Genomic DNA, 16,037 nt, shown 5'->3' with positions numbered 1-16,037 from the left:
TGTCTTTTACAGCCAGTATGTCAGAGAAACTACAGAGAACAATAACTCTTCCAGTGTCCAACATGGCGTATCAATGTTCTATTAAGACTACGACTAATCCTTCAACACAACAACACACTTTCATTGTCTGAAGAGGCTTTTGGCAACTCGTTCTTTTGTCCGTTACTCGGCTACCAAATGGACACCTGTTGCTAGTTTTGTCTCTATCTATTCGTCTCCCTCTCCTCCGGTGGGAGTCTTGACTTGTGAGAGATTCTACCTGTGATGTGACTAGTGTCCTGAAAAAGAGGGGCTAAATCTAACTAGCTATCCACTTGTTCCTCCTCCGTTAAAGGCAATACGGTATCATAGCTTTATCAGTGTAATTCAGAAATAATTGTGGGACTTGGATGTTTGTCGTACACTCAAGGAAGAGTTGTTGTGTTCGTTTTATTTTGATTTTCACCTAGCTGTCGGGGGCTACATTGTTATGTAGACCGCCTCAGATCCATTCTCCGTTCATTTCTTCTGTTTGCTCGGCTCTGCTCTCGGACTCCTCGGTTGCTCGTGACTTGTAGATAAAATCCACGTTAACAATCAAGTCTAACTCCAGATTAACTCGTTCCTTCTCTCAAGAGACACCACCATTTTGTTTCTGCGCTTGCTGAGTATGCATGTCTTCAATTAGAAAGTGGGGAGGAGAAGAGAGCAGGTCTCTGGTCATGTGACTCATCATGTTCGGTCAGGTGGCGTTTGATGATCCTGGTGACGTTTGGCTGGACATTAAAATGAAAAATGACAATGGCTTGAGGTGCTTTGTAATTGGTCAGTAGCGTTACGACTGACTGACAGGACGTCTCCTGTTGAAGTTGAGCCACGTGTCGCATTGTGATTGGTCGGCGGGAAGGTAATGTGCTTTCTTTGATTGGTCGGAGTGGGTGAACCATGTGTTTCCCTGGCTGTGACTTTGTCATGTATTTCTCTGGTAAGGTTTGGACTTTTTGGACATCCCTGTCTTTAGCCTTGTCCCTCTGGGGGGAGGGGGGTTGAAGCTGCCCTTGAAGGCTAACTAGAGATCAGCTCGACCCGCACCCGCCATTTCTGCTGGAATCAGCCATTCGCGGGGGGAAATCCTCCGTCATATCCTTAGATCAGCTTCAGGGGAAAAACTCCCTCCCTCCTCCGTCCCTTTGCGAGGGAGTCATGGTGGGAAGCAAGGCAGAAAGTAAGGAAACAGGTAAGGAAACAATATGGGAAGGACAGAAGGAAGGAAGAGAGAGAGGCCTCTCTTCCGCAACATTCTTCTCAGGGATGAGACTGGGTCCCGTTTGACGATGAGAGGAGTCTGGTCTTGTCTTTCCCTGACTCTCGCCTCTGTAAGGCGGTGCTACTGCTGCTCCCACTGCCGCTGCCGCTGCCACTGCCACTGCCGCTGCCACTGCCGCTGCCTCCATCCGCTGCGCGCTCCCTCTCTCCCCGATCCCGATCCGATCCACTTTCGGAACGCCGAGAGTTCTGGCGCGAAGGAGTGCTGGGCTGGCGGGAAAGCTGACCGTTCCTCTCATCTGAGAGACAAGAAGGTCAGAATCAGGGTGGAAAAGATGTAAAACAAACCAACTACTGGTACATGTTGTGCATAAACAGTGCCTTGAACTTTCCACATTTTGTCACGTTACAACCACAAACATAAAGGGATAGTTCAACAGTTTGGCAAATTGGCCCATTGCCATAATCCCTATAGTCATAGCAGTAGGTTTGTTTCCTTTAATTGTCAGTGCAAGCTGTTTTTAGAACGGCGTAGCAGAGCCGCGAGCTGCCCAAAGCTACGCTACGGAGGCTAATGGGATTTCTTGGTTTCCCTCATCAAACTCATCAAATACACAATCCAACAACTCCAAAACGCTCTGGTGGACAAGTTGTGACCTGCACATTCACCACGCTATGAGATAATAACAGAACGTTACGAGACAGAGTCGTTTAGCCCAGGGGTTCTCAAACTTTTCCATGGCAAGGCCCCCCGAATAGCATTAGCTTCTGGCTGGGGACCCTCTTTTGCAAACCCACTGAGTTTTGAAACAGTTAGCAGTTAATGGTCATGATGTCATGAATGATAATTTGTCTGGCAGGCAATTAGAAAGATGATTTGCTTTTGAAATATATTTCAAAATATATGGAAAAGTAAGTGGTCTAGATATTTGTATTTAACATATATTCCAAAATAATTGTTGAAATATGTAGTTAAGATATTTTGTCTTTACATATATACCAGAATAAATGTGCAAATATGTAGTCTAGATATTTGTTTATAACATATATGTCAGAATAAATGTGCAAATATGTAGTCTAGATATTTGTTTATAACAAATATTTCAGAATAAATGTGCAAACATGTAGTTTAGACATTTGTTTATATATTTTTTTTTAAAGTACAAACATTTAATCTCTATTGTACAAACATGTAGTCTAGCCTATCACATAAAATCTCAATAAAATTTAAGTTTGTGCTTGTAACGTGACAAAATGTGGAAAAGTTCAAGGGGTGTGAATACTTTTGCAAAGCACTGTATGGGTGTGTGTTGTGTGTTGTGTGTGTTACTCACCAGCAAGTGCCTGCACAGAGGGCTGATCATGAGTACTCAGGAGCTGAGCCTGAATGGTTTCCACCACTCTTTTGAACTTGCGACTGGGACCTGAGAGGTGAGAGAGGGTCAGCTGGTCAGTTATATGACTGTAGGCCGACCTGGCTGACAGAGCGTTCATTTCAAGTGCTCAACTAAACTGAAAATACACACTGAACCCTTAAATGAGAATGAATGCGTCTCAAATTCCATGTAATAACTATTTTTGTCCACTTGGTGGCAGTGAAAAAATGTTTCTGACCACCCACTGCCAGTAAATCCTCTTAGCCCTGCTGTTGATGCTGCTGCTTTCAGCTGAAAACAATGTTATGGTAGTGATGAGAGAGAAACATTTATGGAGTTATGGCCCAAGAAAACCAAAGCAATAAGCCTGGGGTATCAAATGTACGACCAGAGGGGCCGTGTGAAAATTACATTACATTAGAAGACAGAAGAGGCAAAATATTGTTGTAACTGCACACAGAAAGACATTTCAAGCTGTTCATGTTTTGTAAAAGGAGAGTTCATTAACTGTAAACATCTTAATCATGTACTTGTACGTCTTTGAACTGTAACAACTCATCATACAACTCATTTAAAGGTGTACAGAAAAGAAAACTGAATTTGAGCCCACTCTGGATCATCAAATTAGTGTAATAACTCATCTTTCAGACGATGTAGGCCAAACTTTGTGCAAAATTCTATTTTTGAGTAAATCCGGGATGAAAGTGTGTATTTTTTTTCCCGCATTGGATAATGCAGGCGCACGGATTATACGTCAGCCTGTACACGATTCACCAGCCACTGATATTGGATCCGTAATCCGTCATTCAAACGTCTGAGACACGCACACACACGCAGCTCGGTCTCGCCCCAAGCTTTGAATATCCCGCCCGCTCGATAACGACCAATCAAATTCGTTTTCCTCACTCGGGTAAACTCGTGTTGCAGCTCGTGACAACTCGGCGCGACAAACAGGACAAACGGCCATTTCTGTACACCTTTAAGCAGAATGCTGAGAAATGGCTTGTTAACAAACAAAAATGTGAACTTTGATGCTGATTTTATTAATAGTATAAGAGCATCATGCAATAGTAGATGTGTCTTTATTGTCTTTCAACTGTGTATATAATAATGTGTACAAAATGAGTTACCTTTTTTATGTCTGAAATGTGGTATTTTATTATTATGGTTTTTATATATTTCAGGATGCCCTTTAACATCAGGCAGAGGGACCACTGATTAAAATGATCCTTTTCGGGTACATATAAAAAAATTTTTTACGATGTTATTAAAGGTATTGTGTAGGAATTACTCCCATCTAGCGTTGCGGTTGTATATCACAAGCAACTCAATCGTATTTTTCATGCTGCATTCACGTGAAATTGGGCAGACGGCAGACGGACGACAGCCGCTGCACGTAACGGCATAAACAAGCCTCTATGTAAACAAGTGGTCCGTCAGCACGAGGCAAAACAATACACGTGTCATGGCGATGTTGTATTGTTTACCTGGCCCACGTTTTACCGGCTTTCTCTGGACTTCTGTGACTAAAATGACATCTGGTTTGTTACCGACGGCCGTCTGCCCGACTGCACGTGAATGCAGCATCAGTGTAACGCTCCATTCCTCCTCACTGCGTTACCGCGGTGACTTTTCACAGACGCCACCTCCACCTGAGCCGACAGCTCCGGTGTCTCCGCTGAGTTTCCGTGGTTTCCTCCCGTCACGCTGCCACTGAACGTAAAAACATGGAGACACCACATGGCAGCCAGCACCGAGCTTACCCGCTCCATGGAGATATGAATGATATGAACGGCAAATTCAGAGCTCACCGGAACACTTCAGTTTGTTGATGGGGGTGATTACTGATTAAGGAAAAACATTCTTTTGAACGAAATAATCGATTTTCGTGAATTAAATAACAGGAGAAGTTACACAATGTCCCTTTAATGTACACTGTCCCTTTTTAAATAAACAAATAAATAAAACAAAGGAAAATATTTTTAAAAAATTGTTATCGTTATTCATTAGTTATTAGGCTATTATTTTACTGGTCCGGCCCACTTGAGATCAAATTGCAATAAGCTAAAGGACTTCCATGATTCATGAAATGTCACCAGACATGATGAGACAAAGAGCTGTTTCAGACACAGAGGAACTGTTCTCTGTTAGCTAATTTGCAACTCTGGTTGAAGAGAAGACACTTCTGGCACTGTCAGTGCGATATCATTGTGGTGCTCTTAAAACGTTCAAACATTTCATTCAACACCTTTCTTCAAATAAATCACACCAGTCCAGGCCTGCTGGGCATCAAAGTATTCAAGCAGTCGGTTTGGCAACTGTATGGGTACAACTGTGTTAAAAATACACTTGATTACAGTGTTGTGGCGTCTCTTCATCTTTTACTGATAAGTCTATATTTCATGAGTCAGCAAAGAAGCAATAAATCAGGTGCATTGATGATTTCATCAGTTTCTGTTCCCTCCTCCCACACTTTGCTCCTCTAGATATGAACACGCTGCTTCTTGTGCTGTGTAATCTTGATGGAGCCCTTTAGTTACTATGGACAAATGTTGTTGGACTGTAAATGCTGAATCCACCATCCATTCTCTATCCATCGTAGTTGTGTGAATTCTTATCATTAATAATCCTGTCTCTTGTGAAAATGCTCCATTGCAGTTCTCACTCACGTCTCTGCCTACTATACCTCCCTTCAACATGTTTTCACAGAACTGGGGGAAAAGGCATTTTGTTTTGCTGCTCCCTCTGCATGGAAATCTCTGCAAGATGAATTAAAATTGTCGAACCTGATCCCTCTTGATAACCTTTAAGATCCTTAAAGGAATACGCCAACATTTTTTTTTTCGTGTCTTGCCTCACTCCCGAGTCCATGACCAGCAGATAGACACCATCCTTTCGACTGTGTGTGCAGTAACAAGGGAGATACGGGCAGAGCTGGCGCACCGCTAATTAGCTTTCGTGTATAGGTAGTGTTAGCCTGCCTCCTACCCGAGCCGAAATCAGCAGTCAGAAGCTGATTTCATTTTAGCTCTAAACTCTGTAAATATATCACTTTATCCACATTTCAAACATTTTTAGGCGAGAAAGTAGCCGTTTAGATCAGCAGTGTGTTGTTAATTTGTCTAAATACCAGCTGCACTTCTGGTTACTTTCACAAAATAAAACACCCGTTGCCCTTTACATACAGAAAACCATGACGATAGAATTTCTGCTTTTACTTTGAAATAGGAAGCTAACCTACCCTCAATGTAGCTAGCTTGAACCAAAATAAACCTTCTTTGCTTGAACCCTCCGTTTTGACCGATCTCGTCCCGTTACCGGCATTTGACCGCTCAAGACTTACTGCACAGTCGAAAGGATGGTGTCTGGTATCTGCTTGTCATGGACTTGGGAGTGAGGCAAGACACGAAAAAAAAAATGTTGGCGTATCCCTTTAAGATCCTTAAAACTAAGGAACTCGAAAGCATTGGGCTCTGTCACTGTTTTTAAATCAGATGTTGCACTTCCTTCAATCTATCTAACCTATATAGATAATTTCATTTTTATTTATTGAACTATTGTTTTTTATTTGTATTACTGCTTGTACTTGTAGGCTACCGCTTTTGAAAAAGAGATTCTATATCTCAATAAGCTTTACCTGGTTAAAGCAGATATCAGTGGAATGTTTTTGTTAATATAAGTCCTAAATAGTCCTATTTTCCGTCAGCAATCACTTACATGAAGTATTTCAGCCTAAACACGAGTCTCTCCGTCACTCTGCTCTGCTGTAACCCGAGGAGAAAATTTTCCTTGTGGGATACAAGTGTTATCCAATGAGGAGAGAGAACGGCATGAAGGGCTGTGTGTGCAGCCAAGGGATGCGCGTGAATGTGGTGACGTAGCACGAGGACCAATTGATGCCTGACAAGGGCGGGGGCTGCTAACTCATGGTGCGTTCAAAGAAACTCGTACTTTGTGTTTTTCCTTCCTGTGAAGTCATACCAGTTCGATCTGGTACGAGTTCACGGGTCGGAAGTTACGAGTGGCCGTTATAGGGAACTTTCACAGACAACAGGATGGTAAAAACACGAGCTACGGGTTACCTGGAACGCTACCAAGTCGTAGTTGTGACTTGAAGCTGTAACTTACGGTTTCAAAAGCCTGCCTTGAACGCAGCATTAGCCGAAACGGCCGTGAAGCTGATATCTGCTTTAAATAAAGGTTGAAAGAAAAAAAAAACATATTCCTCTACCTGCTATTAGAGTGAAGGTGACGCTGTAGATGCCCATCTCTCTTCTTCCTTCCCTCTCGGCGCGTTCTCTCTCTCGCTCCCTCTCTCCTTCAGAGAAAGCAATGTCAACCTACAGAAGAGAAGGACCCGTTTTCATCTTTATCATTTTCAAGATAACAGCCATTTCATATCAGAATTCCGATGAGATATGTAGAAAAAGCTATTGTTGCATTCTGTAGATTTTCAACAAAAAAAGCACAAAATCAAGTTATATTATAATATCTTTACACCTATATTTAAAAAATATGATATATATTTTTTAAATAATATATCACAGCCTTATCTTATATCTATTTTTGCTGTATTTCCACACATACATGTTTTTGTAACCCTGCATTGATCTATAATAATATTTTGAGTATCAATAAAGATTAGATAAGCTATGACCAATAAAGATTACTACTAATAGATTGCTTTATACAGAAGCTTCTTGAAAGCAGGTCATGGATATTTATCCTCATCCTTCAACTCTTCAGGGCTGAAGAGATTAAAAATGAAGTATTACCTGGAACTTGACAGGCTTGTGGAAGACAGCGGTGCTACCAGAGGACTTGTGCTCTGCCCGGAAACTGTTCTGAGACACCACACTGTGGCTGAGGGACGGGATCTAGAGGGAGACAAAGGAAAAGGGTGATGTTCAACCCAAAAACAAACAAAAAAAAAGATAAATTGTGGTGATAAACTTTTTATAAATAGCAAATAAGGTAATGCTGAGGCTTATCTGAGCTCCATCACACTCACGGAGAGGAAGGCATGGACGATGTCAGCCTTGATGGAGCTGAGCGGTTTGTCTCGAATCATCACAAAGATCTGCTCCTCTTTCTCCAGGTTGATGAAGTTACCGAACCAGGACCTCTTGGCCAGTCTGCAAATAAACGCTATCGTCAGTGAACCAACACTCCACCGCACTGATGTCAAAGATTAGACTGAGACAGATCAAGTCAGACGCTCTAGATTGATTTAATCTGGTGTCACATAGCGCAGGGAGATTAATGAATCACCTCTGCCATTAAGAAAACAAAAAAGTCAGTCAAACCTGTAGTGAGTGCAAACTGTTTTTTTACACATCCTACAGACACATTAGTATTTATGTGGAGATGTGTTTATGGACACCTCATGAATATTGGACTCATTTATTTTTGGTCTCTACAAACTCCTGAGAAAATGCCCCTATATCTTGAAAGGCAAAGCTGACAAGGCAGTTTGTCAGCTCCCGTCAAAAGAAGAGGAAATACTGTTCAACCCTGGAAACTACAGCTGAAGTCTCCCCTCCAGGATCTTGAAACATGAAAAGCTCCAGGAAAGCTTCTAAATGGACTTTGTAGTGAAACTGCTTTTGTTTTGTATTGCATATAGAAAATGCGCACTTACTCTGGACTGGACTCTGGAGTCAAACTGGACATGTCCTCGGATGTAGGGACTAAAAAAAGAAGAGCAAAAAAAGAGAGGGAGAAAGAAAAGGACAGGGGCAGTGAATCTTGATGACAGGCGCTTATTTAATTACACTAATTACAAATTATCTCAGAATCTGAAATTACTCAACACAGCCACAGGCCACTTTCTTGTTAATAATAGATTCAGTCTTGGATACAGATGCAGAGTCAGATGAATGTGATTTAACCTGTTAGAGAGTGGAGCATCGAGTTCACGCTCACACATCCTGTGATGTATATGATCGGCTGTCAGATGTTACAGATGTGTGGCGCTTGAGCTGAGATTGTCTACAACTATTCGAGCTGTCCTCACCTGCTGTTCCCTGATAGAAGCAGCACGTGGTCTATCCCACCAATCACGTTAACGCAGGGGTGTCAAACTCATTTTATTTCAGGGGCCACAAACAGTGCAATTTGTTCTCAAGTGGGCCAGACTAAAAAACTTAGAATTTTTTCCTTTGTTTTAGTACATTATTAGGATGTTTACAGTTAATAGTATGAACAACCTGAAATTTCTTAAAGGGATATACTATATAGTTCAACATTTTGGCAAATTGGCCCATTGCCATAATCCCTATAGTCATAGTAGTAGGTTGGTTACCTTTATTTGTCGTGCACGCTATTTTTAGAACGGCGGAGCAGAGCTGCGAGCTGCTCAGAGCTACGCTACGCAGGCTAATGGAATTTCTTGTTTTCCCTCATCAAACTCATCAAATACACAATCCAACAACTCCAAAACGCTCTGGTGGACAAGTTGTGACCTGCACATTCACCACGCTATGAGATAATAACGCAACATTACGCGACAAAGTTGTTCCAGAGGTAAATTCATGCGAAATCGCTGATGCGCGTTCCCGTCGGGGGCCTTTTTTCGCCAAGCAGTCTCTGTATTTGCCTCGAAAACAACTCGACAGGTCACAACTTGTCCACCAGAGTGTTTTGGAGTTGTTGGATTGTGTATTTGATGAGTTTGATGAGGGAAACCAAGAAATCCCATTAGCCTCCATAGCGTAGCTCTGAGCAGCTCGCAGCTCTGCCATTCGAAAAACAGCTTGCACCGACAATCAAAGGTAACAAACCTACTGCTATGACTGCAGGGATTATGGCAATGGGCCAGTTTGACAAAATGTGGAACTATCCCTTTAATGTACGTATGTGCAATTTCAACAATATCATGCCTCTTCTGTCTTCTATGTCATTTTCAAACTTTCCTGAGGGCCAGATTGGACCCTTTGCCAGGCTGGTTTTGGCCCACAGGCTGCACGTTTGACACCCCGACATTAATGCGATTTGGACCCAGAGTAAAAACATCTGATCAGCCTGTCACTCAATTTATATACTAGCTTAAAAAGTTATTTTTAGGATAAGACATTAATTCAGCTAGAAGAGAGGATTCACTTTGTTTCAGTTTTCGCTCACCTTGCAGTTTGCGCCGATGGAAGCGCGGCGAGCCCAGCAGGTTGTTTTTGAACGAGTTGAGCCTTGTTCTCCAGTGGGCGGAGCTGGAGGCGGCCATCCCGCCGCTGCTGCCCGGGCTGGGCGGCGGGGTCACCGAGGCCCCGCCGGCTCCGTCCGCTCTGGAAGAAGAGGACGACGAGGAAGAGGAGGGGGGGGTGGTGGAGGAGGAGGGGTGTTGGATTTGGTGCACGGGCGTGCCCAGCGGGGTGGGCAGCGGCGAGCCTTGCGGCGTGACCTGCGAGACAGGAGGGGGGGTGGCAGAGGAGTTAGAGGACGAGTGGACGTTCTTGGACTTGAAGTAGGACGGAGAGGGGAAGTTGAAGAAGCGTGGAATGGGGGAGAGGAGCGGGGACGGAGACGGGGACGGGGAGAGTGGCGCCTGGAGAGGGAGGGACTTCATGGAGTAAAGCTGGGGCCGGTCGGCGGGGCCCTTTGAGGGCAGGGTCTGGGTTTTGGGGTCAGGCGGTGGACGGGTGGGCCGAGAGCTGGTAGAACTTCCCGCTTTGGGGTCTTTGGAGGAGGAAGCAGAGGTGGCGGTGACTTCTGATTGGCTGAAAGTGAAGACCGGGCTCGGATGGGCAGACTGAGAAATATGGGAAGAAAAGAGGGACAGAGGGATGGACAGAAAGTAATGGACATGAATTATGATGCATGGACATGATACTTCAACAGAGGGAATCTGACTTTGATCTCTACTGCTGCTGACTATAATTATGTGTTATTGTGTGCGTTTCAGTCCCCGTGTGTACACAGACTTTCGTAGGGGGCGTCACGGCGTGTCCATGAAATGAGAATGTGCATGGCTGACAATGTGACAGTATGATGGAGAGGCATGACATTTAGAGCCAGAGAGAATAAAGATCACAGGAAATTTGTTTTTTTTGTGTTTTTGATGGCCAAAACAGATATTTATATATTGAAGCAGCCGATGACACATGTTTGTTTACTATAATGTGTATACACAGAAAAAGAAAAGAGTAGAAAGACGGGCATGAGAAAATAACCACACTGCGAAGAGCACCAACTGATAAATGAGCAGTGTGGTGACTTCAGGAGACTGTTTCATCTAGTTAAAGGACAATAACTGGGAGCTCATCCACACCAGATGGTAGGAGTGAAGGAACATTTATTATATTTTTTATTAAACATGTCAGTGAGTCTTTTTTAAAGTTAATAAGTTTAGGAATTCTAATTTGTTTTCCTGCTGAGAGTTATGAGACTCTGTTGAAGCTAAATCCGCCCTCCAGCACCTCTAAAGCTCACAAATTACCAGGTTACATCTTGTTTGTTGTTGATCCATGAAAAGATATATTTGCTGTTATAAGAACCTACTGTAGAACTATCTCAGTGTAGTTTTACATCGCCTCGCTCAGGATTCTCTCTGAAACTCTGGTAGCAACAGGGCTGTGAGCCAATCAGAAGAGACGGGGCTGTGAGACTCTCTTTAAATTGGTCAACTCTTTTCTGAGTGATAAAATAAAATTAGAGCGAATTTTAGGTGAAACAATCAGAGAGAATGTGGGCGTATCCCTTTAATGTGAGTCTAACCCGCTGCTGGTTATGGCTTCATATTTACAGTACAGACATAAGAGTGGTAGTCATCTTATATAACTGATAAAACCCTGTTTCTTGCTGTGGTTATGGATATCTGATACAGTAAAATCAGAATCAAAAGGTATCACATTAAATAATGCATTAATACAATAGTCACTTCTGACTGAATGTGATTGAAATGCTTCCTGATGAAGAGAGAAAAATGGACCAGAGAAGAGAAAAGGAGAGCTTGGATAATGTAAAGCAGAGGTGGACACAGCAGAGGAGAATACATGAGAATAAAGCTCTTACCCTGGGACTGCTCATTGGACTGGAGGACAGACCTGTGGACGCTCCGCTGACTGAACGAGACCTTTTGAAGACAGAAACATGACAGTGAGTCCCTTAAGTGAACTTCACAAGACCATTCAGTAGTTTTTAATCCTGAATATTATTTCCAGATGTGATAATAATTCAACAACAATCTACTATGTAGATACTATGTAGACTACTATGTAGTGCATGTGTTTGTCTACTGTTTGTATAATGTATGTATTTTTTGTAACCCATGTCAGTGCCAAAGATAATTTTCCGTTTTATTTAAGTTCAATGGACAATAAAGTAGACTGAGTCTGAGTCTGAGTCTGAGTCGATCTGCTATAAAGTGCCATGATACATTTGTGTTGGTTCATGGGTCAGTGATAAATATATATATATATATATATATTTTAAATAAATTAAAACTAATGTGTACATTTTGTTTTGAAATGTACATTTTTGTATTGGTCTTATGTCGTTTGACATGTTTAACCATTTTCTTTTAAACAAAAGTAAGACTGAAACCCCTGAAAATATCAAATGGTGGAACCACAAAAGAATAATAAATATTGAATATTTTATCCACCGACAGTGGATTAAAGTGTACATAAAAATATAATTTCTTCTGAAAACATTAAATAGATTTTTTTCCTCCTTTTTTTCTGTGTTTTTATAATTTTAGCAACACTGGGCAGGACATGCCCTAAAAACAAAAAGCTATTCTTCAAAATAATGTGTGACAAATATTGTAAAATAGTGTTGCACTGCAAACATGAATTACATTTATTCCACATTTCAGTCCAGATTTATTTTCTTGTATATAGTCAGATTTTTATGAAAAAAATACTAGTTTCACCGCCTGACAGTGGGTTGCATCAGGTCATTGACCCTCATACCTCTGGCTGTGTGCATTAGTGTCCAGGGCCCTGCGAGGTGGCGTGGGAGACCCCTGATCCGTGACACTGAGGACTTCCAGGCTCTTCCTCTCTGGACGAAAGCGGCCGTGACGTGTCAACATGGGGGAGTCCACACGCTTCCTGGGTGGGTCTTAGAGGAGAGAGATAGAGAGTGGAGAACGAACAGAGTTGGAAAAATTGTAAAACCTTTAAAATGATTTTAAGGTTAAACTGTGTTCTTGACAAAACATTTGTTGTTCTTGTTTAGACCGTGAAAGGATCAAAGAGCTACTGTTCTCACCAACATCATTTCTGGGAGGCAGATCCTCGTCCTCACAGCTGGGGTAGCGCTCCTTCCTGTCCAACAGGAGGTAGTAGATCATCTTCTCCTGGTTCTCCCTGCAAACACAGTGAAGACACATGAGACACAGGAATTAAAGGTTCGGACAGTTGTTGACTGATATAACCAGTGTCATCACAACTGACAACTTCTTCTGACTGTCTGGAAAAAGTCCTGATGTCCACAAGGCAAAAATGAGTGGCCAGGTGAAGTCATACAGTATAATAAGTAACATTTAATAAACAGTTTATAAATAAGATGAATGAGAAACTTTAAATTCTTTCTATTTTCTACTATTCAAAACACAACTTAAAGGGGAACTATGCAAGTCCGCTCGCTTTTCCTCTGTTTTGCTAACCCTCCTCTCAGCCATGTGCATTTGTTTACAACGAAGCCGGCGAAAAATGAATACAAGGAGCGGTGGATAATGTTATATAACATACACAATGTTACGACGTGTGTGTTTGTGTAGTCTTAACTGTCATTAACAAAAGATTGCAGGTTACAGAGCGCGTTTGTGTTGCGGTGCCACAGAGACGAGAGCTGGGACACTGGGGCGGTAGCCAGGTACTACACTGATGTTGCAAGGTTGGTTTTCAGCCATGAGACGCCAGGTGGAAGACAGAGAGCCTCCGTTCTCACTGTAACAAGTCACAAGTCATGTAGTTAACTATCACAATTTAATTAAGGTAAAAATGTGACATAGCCACGGGAGAAACCTGCTTAGTTCCTCTTTAAATTTAAATGTTGACCTTTTTTTTTTGTCAAATCTGGCCACTGGGGGAAGGGTAACAACACTGGCATATTTATCATCAGTCCAACTGAGACCGGATTCAGTTACTCTGATAATGTGTCATTGACTTTTTAATGTATTGTTGACAGTTTTGTATTTTTGAAAAGTTAGAATGATCAGAAATGCTCCTTTCTGTTTGATTAAGCCGTAACAGTGTTTATCTAACAGCAGCTAGCTAAGTGTTACATCTGTGGGAATGAGTGACAAGGTAAATAAAGTTGAGCTGCGGCTACAAGCCACCTGACAGACCGCATGGTGTTAGCAAGTGATTCATTAGAGGAACGAGCACGAGGCTAGTGTCTAACCAGACCCAAGTGACATTTGCAGATACATTTAATTGCTGTATAATGTGCTGTAGCTGAGCAGCTGATTATCCATCGAGCCTGTGAAGTGATGTTTGCAGTGTACCTCTCCCCAGTGACAGTTTGTTTTGAGACTTTAACAAGAAAGCTAACGTGGGTTGTTGTTGTTCAGAGCCTGTGAATGTTGTGAGGTGCTGCAGTCTGCTTCAGCGAGGCTGTGATCAGCTGCTGACATTTACTGGGGATGTCCTGCTCCCATTTTCTTTGCTCCATCCCCGTACAAGCGCCTCAATATTAGTTTGGTTTATTTAACAGGGACAACGCTCAATACTGTTGTGGCAGATTTAACTGGAAGCTAATTTTCATCTGGTAGTCCCTGGGCACAGACAACGGAAAACAACATGAGAGCGAGGCGGGCGTTAGTGAAAACCTCTAGAAACAGTTAGCCTACATCCACACATGGCATCATTATATACAAACTTTGAAATCCCATACAGAAAAATGAAAAGAATAGTTAGTTAAAATAATTACATTACAATTTATTATCCTACCATACATTTCATTCACGCACTCACCCACACAAGCACATACACTCAATTCCTCTTCTTAATTGAATGTGTGCAGGACTGTTTTCCCTTGAGTCTAGCTTTAAAGGGATAGTTCAACATTTTGGCAAATTCGCCTATTGCTATAATCCCTGTAGTCATAGCGGAAGGTAATTACCTTAAATTATCGGTGCATGTTGTTTTGAGATCTGCGAGCTGCTCAGCGAAAACAATGGAGGTGTACGGTGAATAAGTCTAAATTGAGCCAAATTATATTAGACTGTCACAATGATTTGCTTTTTAAAAGTCAAATTTCTATGGACTATGACACCGAGATATTTAAATTGCTGAACAACTTCCACCCTCTAGCCAATATTGGGTACACTGCAAAAATTCAAATATCTTACCAAGAATATTTGTCGAGTCAAAATGTAATTTCTAGTCAAAACAAATCTCATTATACTTAAAATAAGACTTATCACATAAAAAGTAGCTTGTTTTAGACACTTTTTACTTCTTTCAATGATATTTTCACTTTAAATAAGTAGATAGTAGAAAAATCTTATTACAAGCACAAAAAAACTTTGCTTTCACTGGCAGATTTCTCTACTTATTTCAAGTGAAAATTTGTTTGAAACAAGTGAAAATTATCAAGTTAATTTTAGGTTATGAGTCTTATTTTAAGTGGAAAGAGATCAGTTTTGACTAAAAATGAGACATTTTGACAAGAAATAAGACAAATATTTATTTTGAGTTGAGATTTTGAGTTTTTGCAGTGTATGTGCTGATACAAATACTGAGTATGAGCCCAATACGTGATTTAAACTACTAAAGGAGTGACTTGTGGTTTTAGATACAAAGCATCTGCACTAACAGCTGTTTACTTGCCAGTTTAAAAGAAATGTTACTCATCAAGAGAAAGCAACCTTTTTCTTCTTCAATACTTGGCATGCTAAGCGTCCAGCCTCTGCCACCCCTCATTGTCCAATACCAAGTCACGTAGCATCCTATCTGCCCCGAGGAAGGAGCTCTGCTGTTAAAACCTCCTTTGTTATGCATGCAACGATGCAACAAAGCAACAAAGCCCTCAGCAATACTGCTAAATAAACAGCTGTTGGTGGTCATGTTGGCTATGTAACAGTCACAGAATTGAAAGATGGCTGGATGTTGCATCATCACTTTTTGCATAGTCATTTCATTAATTGTTGCTACAGTATAAGACTTTGTGCAGCTTTAATATAAATGTTCTTGTGGATCAGGCGTGTGCTACTCCTGCTGCTGCTGCTGCTGGTTTGTGAGTGGCGAGAAATCAGATCAGTCTGGTTATAAAGGATGGGTGGAAAGACAGGAGACGGAGATAAAAGAGGCTTTGTTGATACTGTTGCTCTTGTTCTTGTCAATCCAGGCAGATTAATGATGTAAGTAACTGACTGGCCACAATGAGACAAAGACACAATGAGAGAGATTATTGTGAAGTATACACGCAGTTAGGACGTTTTTTTTTTTTTTAACCATGCATACAAGTGCA

At 41.7% G+C, this 16,037-nt stretch overlaps 1 protein-coding gene across 1 annotated transcript in view; it reads right to left on the bottom strand.

Moving 5' to 3' along the window:
• Positions 1-1,284: 1,284 nt before the first annotated feature.
• brsk1b (BR serine/threonine kinase 1b) overlaps positions 1,285-16,037 on the bottom strand; it is a gene marked incomplete at both ends in the record, with an annotated part of 29,757 nt that continues 15,004 nt past the window's right edge. Inside the window, 10 exons of the mRNA XM_083978051.1 lie at positions 1,285-1,544; positions 2,580-2,669; positions 6,853-6,961; positions 7,397-7,498; positions 7,633-7,756; positions 8,263-8,311; positions 9,744-10,353; positions 11,628-11,688; positions 12,530-12,680; positions 12,831-12,928. Of these exons, the coding sequence (XP_083834177.1) occupies positions 1,285-1,544; positions 2,580-2,669; positions 6,853-6,961; positions 7,397-7,498; positions 7,633-7,756; positions 8,263-8,311; positions 9,744-10,353; positions 11,628-11,688; positions 12,530-12,680; positions 12,831-12,928 (1,654 nt within the window). The remainder of the gene's footprint in view (positions 1,545-2,579; positions 2,670-6,852; positions 6,962-7,396; positions 7,499-7,632; positions 7,757-8,262; positions 8,312-9,743; positions 10,354-11,627; positions 11,689-12,529; positions 12,681-12,830; positions 12,929-16,037) is intronic.

Source organism: Trachurus trachurus, assembly GCF_905171665.1.
Source record: "Trachurus trachurus genome assembly, chromosome: 8".
NCBI lineage: Eukaryota > Metazoa > Chordata > Actinopteri > Carangiformes > Carangidae > Trachurus > Trachurus trachurus.
The sequence above is the reverse complement of the archived record's forward strand: the minus strand, read 5'-3'. Positions and strand labels throughout refer to the sequence as shown.